The sequence below is a fragment of the Chiloscyllium plagiosum genome, unplaced genomic scaffold (genome assembly GCF_037043375.1).
Source record: "Chiloscyllium plagiosum isolate Xiang-an unplaced genomic scaffold, Cpla_swu_hap1 HiC_scaffold_39, whole genome shotgun sequence".
NCBI lineage: Eukaryota > Metazoa > Chordata > Chondrichthyes > Orectolobiformes > Hemiscylliidae > Chiloscyllium > Chiloscyllium plagiosum.
Window position 1 is genome coordinate 88990006 of NW_028270177.1, and position 6000 is coordinate 88996005.

The 6000-nt window shown below is 49.3% G+C and overlaps 1 protein-coding gene across 1 annotated transcript in view; it reads left to right on the forward strand.

The window, feature by feature from the left end:
• LOC148138801 (putative G protein-coupled receptor 139) overlaps positions 1-5049 on the forward strand; it is a 59374-nt gene extending 54325 nt beyond the window's left edge. The window contains exon 3 of the mRNA XM_087981372.1: positions 4139-5049. Within this exon, the coding sequence (XP_087837498.1) occupies positions 4139-5049 (911 nt within the window). The remainder of the gene's footprint in view (positions 1-4138) is intronic.
• Positions 5050-6000: the final 951 nt, after the last annotated feature.

Sequence of the window (6000 nt, forward strand, 5' to 3'; positions counted from 1 at the left end):
ATGGTGCTGTGAGCAGCTGCCCTCTCCCTCCCCCTCTCTGAATGAATCCCTGTTGGTTTTCACCCTCTGCCAATGCCTGTGCAATGGCGTGGCAAGACCAGCAGAGGGTGGCATTGCATCACTTTTAGCACCACAGAGACTGCCAGACATGCCCCACACAGAGACACAGATACACACACGGGAATGGTTAGGGCACGGCGTGAAGCTCATCTGGTAACTTAAATGAAACATAAAAAAATTCTCAATTCGTCTCGTAAACTATTAAAATATGAGTGACAGATCTGATAAATTCTACTGTTTAAATAAAAACATCAATTTATTTTTTCACCCTGAAAGTGAATATTTTACATCAACTATTCTCAACTCTGAGACCCCCTTTCTCTTAACCACTTATTACCCGACTCCAGCTCTATAGCAATATATTGTTTCTGGGTCTGCCATCCTCTCATATCTCAGATGCTTCTAAGCCGTCAGTTCAGAACAGCACTCACCCTCTCTTAAAGGTACAGTACACACGTTCAGCTTCATCACATTATACCCTGATCAATATAGATAAGTGGAACCTATCTGCATTTCTCTTGCTCTGTGGATTGTCAATATTTCATCTACTCTTCTCTGGTATGTGTCAGCACTTTTATTGCTCCATTGACAACATTCGACTCTGTCGGTTGTAATATAGCAGTATTTCACTTGCTCACACTCGTGTATGTGGGGCAGGATTTCAGTTGTTTCAAGGGAACTGTGAGGCTATGACAATCTCAATGTTTTTAGATGGCACCGAACTTGGAAGAACTCTGAAGTCGATGGAGGAGAGTGTGGAACTGTAACAGGACAATCACACGTTGTTGTAGTGTTCATGTTTATGGCAGATGGGGATCAGTGCAGAGCTGTGTGAGGTGATGCACTTTGGTAGGAAAGAAAATGAAAGAGAGTTTAAAACAGGCTGTTCCATTATAAAGGGACAGCAGGAACCGAGAGCACTGAGTGTATATGAGCACAGATTGTTGAAGATGTCAGGACAAGTGAGGAGAGCAGTAACTATCACAGATTAGTTTCAGTATCTGAACTGTTTCCAGGAGGAGGTGTAGGAGGGAGTCTCCGTGCTCCCTTCCTGGGAGGTGGAGGTAACGGTGTGTTGTGAATCCACCCTCCTGCCCACCGAGATTCCATTTGTACAAGTGGGGATTCCATTTGTACCAGCTTAACCAAAAATGGAGATGGCATCAGGGCCAGGGCTTCTAAGTTGAGCTGGGTGGAAACGGAGCTTCCAGTGGGTTTAAAGTGGGAATTGCCCTTCACTGAACATAGCTCCTTACTCTGTCGGGGGGATGTGGATGTTTCATAATCTCCACACGAGGCATCCCGGTCCTGTCTGCCTCCAACCAGGGTCCTCCCCAAATGGCGGGGGCGCTGGGTGAGGGAACAGATATTGGGCACTCCACTACCCGGCTTGGCCCTTTCTGTCCTACTCTAGGCTGTTTCTCCTGGAATGGGAAGAAAGGAGGGAGGGAGGGTGGGATTGAGTGGCCCTGCTGTTAGTGCTGGTGTAGGTGGGAGACAGGTTCATGGTGAGGAGTCTGGAGGGAGTAAGTCCACAGTGATGTATCCATGCAGTCCACAGTGATGTATCCATGCAGTGTTATTAGTGGAGTGGGACAAAGTGGAGGGGGAGAGACGGAACGAGAGAGAGAGCACGAGAGAGAGAGCGCGCGAGAGAGATGGCGCACGAGAGAGAGCGAGACAGAGACAGAGAGAGACAGAGACAGAGCCAGAGAGAGAGAAGGTGAGGCTTGCAGCAGTGAGAGTGGTGGAGCAGGAGCCTTGTTCGGGGGTCAGTGCTATAACAGATATACCTGAGTGTGAGGGAGCAGATAGAATACGTTAACCCTTATCCTGTCGGAACGGGGAAGGTTATTGATGCTTGTTCTGTATTGCTGGACATTTCTTCAGACTGCAGATACTGCACTGAGCTGGGTGGTGAACTCAGACCATGCTCGGTGGGTCTGGTGGTGTGACCCCCTCTAGGAAGAGAATGCCCCCCCCTCAATGCTAGCCACTCCACTAGGACCTCCGTGCCCCTGTCGACAAAACGTGGTGTAATTGCCCCTTATCTGCCATGCTCGGGGTAAACTGTGCAGGGCAGCTCCTAACGGAGAAAGATTAATTGTGTGCCCATTGGCCTTTTAAAGATGGCACCATCACCAGGGATCACAGAATATCCAGGGGCACCCGGGCGATCGTGAGTACCTCCAGCCATGATGGGTGAGAGAATCGGGCTGGTATTGAATGAGAGGGACACCATGGGGTGGGGTGGGTAGTTAATGAGGTGAGTTGGATACAATAGCACCAGGAAATTAGCTCAGCCTCGTGTGAACCATCCCTCTGTCACATTCAAGGAAAATCAAACAAAGATGAAGTATTGTTAGAATCTGCCCAATGAGTCAAAGATTCTGTTGAAACTAATTCCAGTTACAAAGATGCAGAACAAATGCTCATCTGTCTTCACACAAATATCCCTTTTATCCATCTTTCCCGGGAAGACAGGCTCATATTACAGGACGCTATCGAAGTGTCTACATTTCAGCATTCTGAAACCTGGGAGCACATCCTTCCATGACACTGTCTCTCAGTCTCCCCATCTCTGTCTATACCCCAAACCCCTCCCATGTGGTGATATTTAACCTGATTCCCCCGCCATCCCTCTCTGGCAGTGATGTTCACACCCACAACACCACTTTGTCATGGCACAATGGAGATTAGTGAGCTGGAAATGGATGGGAGCTGCACATCCTGTCACTTCCAGCATGGGTTGCAAGTTTCCCCACACTGGACAGGGATCTAACACAGTGTCACTGTACAATGCACTGGGGCGGTGTACACAGTCCTACATGCTGGGAGGGTAACTGCTCCTAGTTTACAGATGAGTTCACGGTGATCACTGCACAGGTCGCTGTGCTGGTCAGACTATCTGGTTGAAGTTTATAGATAATGCAATGATGTGGTTTGTGTAACTCTTTATACTGGATGGATATTTGTTTCAGGTTCACACATTAGTGCCCTGCTGCGATATGCACAGCTCCCCATCCTGGACAGATATCTAGTCCGGGTTTATAGATCAATGCACTGCCGAGGACTGCACAGCTCACCGCGCTGGACAGTTATATGGTCTGGGTTTATAGATCAATGCTCTGATCTGATCTGTGCAGTGCTCCACTCTGGACAGATTGCTGGATTGTATTGACCAGTGCAATGGGTGAATCTGGACAGATTGCTGAGTTGTACTGAGCAGTACACTGGCCTGGTCTGCACAGTGTTCCACGGTGAACAGATATCTCCTCTGGGTTGATGGTGTCTGGGCTGGTTCTGTGAGGTGGATTGAGAATGTGGTATACCTAGCCATTTCAGCTGATCTGGCAATGTCTTTAGTTCCCATTCCTGTGATTGGACCCTCCGTCTCTCACCCCATTAATGTTACAGTGTTACCAGGCACAGTACATCATGTTGGTGGGGTGGGTAGAGGGGAAAGGTGATGGACAGGTCAAGGAGTTCCCCGGAACGTTCTGTCCCTGACATTGTTTGTGAACGGCCGGACGTCAGTGAATTGAACAAACGATAAGTTCCCGAGGGAAGAGATCCCGTTCCAGCGAGAAGGAGACACTGTTCCGAAGGCCCCTAAGGCAGTTAAATGGGTGAATACGTTTTCCCTGCGTTTACATTTCTTCAGGACACAGGATCAACCACAATTTAGACCAAAATACAGAAATTCCCAAAGTCCGTTTGTCTTCAGGAAACTGAGAGAGAATCCTTCAGGACAGCAACGTTTCCACCCTCCGGATTAGGAACTGGGAAGGAGTGACCTGTGTTTGCTCTCGAGTGATCGAGTGTGTGGGAATGTTCCAGAAACGATCTGTCCTCATGGATGTGTCTCTGTGTGTTTGGGGGGGGGGGAGGGTTTCCTCTGGTTTATGTCAGATTTTTGTCAGTAATTCAGGCCTTCCCAAAAAGTATTCCAGCTCCAATTATTTTAATAAATCCCTGAATACAGGGACACATTTGAAAATCTCACTGGGTTCCCCCATCAAACGGGTCCCTTTGCCTCCAGGCTGATGGATAATTTGTTTGTTTTCCTTCCTCACAGTTAACGTAGTGACCATCTACGTCCTGCTTTATAAAGATTGTGGATTGTCTCCATGTGTCAGACGTTACCTAGGGGCCATGGCAGCGGCGGATCTCCTGGTCATTATCCTCGACCTGATACTGAGACACATTCCCATTGTTTATCAGGAACAGTTTTATTTCCTGAGGGACTCCGTCCTCGTGTGTAATATCCACGCCGTCCTGCTTTATGCAGCCACTGACTGCTCTGTCTGGTTCACCGTCACTTTCACCTTTGATCGGTTTGTGGTCATTTGTTGCCAGAAGCTGAAAAGTAAATATTGCAGCGAGAAAACGGCGGCTGTGGTTCTGGGAGCAGTGACTGTGCTGAGCTGTTTAAAGAACATTTTCTGGTATTTTATGTTCACGGTTCAGTACTTGCTGGTGAACCGCCCATGGTTTTGTGAGGTAACAGTCGCTGTTAGATCCTCCATTGTCTGGGTCACAATCGAGTTCCTCCACTATATTCTAACCCCGTGTGTCCCATTTCTCCTGATTCTGCTGCTCAATGTTCTCACCGTCAGACACATTTTAGTGACCAGCAGAGCCCGCAGGAGACTCCGCGCTCACACCAATGGGGACGCTCAGTCTGACACAGAAATGAGAAACCGAAAAAAATCCATCATTTTACTGTTTGTGATCTCGGCCAATTTCATCCTGTTATGGTCAACGTTAATGCTGTATTCTATATGGTACCGGATGTATTATTTCGTGGATACCCCTGTGTATCTCCATGACTTTATGCGGGAATTGGGCTTCATGCTGCAGCTCCTCAGTTGCTGCACAAACACCGCGATTTATGCCGTGACCCAGACTAAGTTCAGGCAGCAGCTGAAGAATGTGCTGAAATATCCCTTCACCCAAATCCATCCATCAATCAAATTCCCTGATTAATCACCCCATCCGGGATTGTCTCATTTCAATTCAGTGTTTCAGCGATGGGGCAGCCTGTCGCTATGGTAACAGACTGAGGGTAGCGCTGGTTTGTCCATCCTTATCCCACAGGGGGGTTACAGGGAAACATTTCAATGTTTCTCACAACTCAGGGGCCAGTGAGACAAGGCACCATCCCACTGACTGTATCCATCCCTTCCATTTGTAAACAATAAAAATGTTGATTAAAGCGGGCTGAGCAGCCTAGTGACCGATGTTGTTGTGTGTCTTTGTGTTGGAGAAGCTGAGCTGGAGAGAGACAGACTTAGCCCCAAGTCCTGGTCCTCAGGGAAGGGGAGGTGACTGCGCTCTGAGCTCAGGAGCTGGGTTTAACTCCCTCTGTTCCCCCACTGCAGCCTGGCCTCCCCATTTACTCTCCCCCACTCATTCTACACAATTCTCCCCCTCTCTCTCACCACCACGCCTCTTCACACTCCCTCGTCCCCCCTCTCACACCCCTCCCAACCCCGGTTTCTCAATCTGCCACCACGCTTCCCTTTCCGCTCACCCTCACTCTCTCTGTCCTACCGTCTCTGCCTCCCTCCAGCAGTTCCATCTCTACCCCAATTTCACCTCCTCAGACCTCCCACAATTCAGACCCCCCACACGCAGTCTCACGACCAACCGAACCCCGCACACACCCCAGTCTCTGGGTCAGAGGGAGAGGGAAGGACCCGGGAGACAGGGTGCGTCAGAGAGAGAGGGAGGGACAGAAGGAAGAGAGATTCAGTCAGAGAGAAATGAATGGAGGTGGGGAGAGAGAGACACTGATTGAGGGGGGTCGAGAGTGAGCAAAGGTGGAGAGAGAGTGAAGGAGCAGGGGAGAGAGAGGGAACAACGGAGCGATAGGGTGACAAAGGGGAGGTCGAGAGAGGGGAGAGAGGGGATGGAGAGACGGAGGGCGGGGGCGGG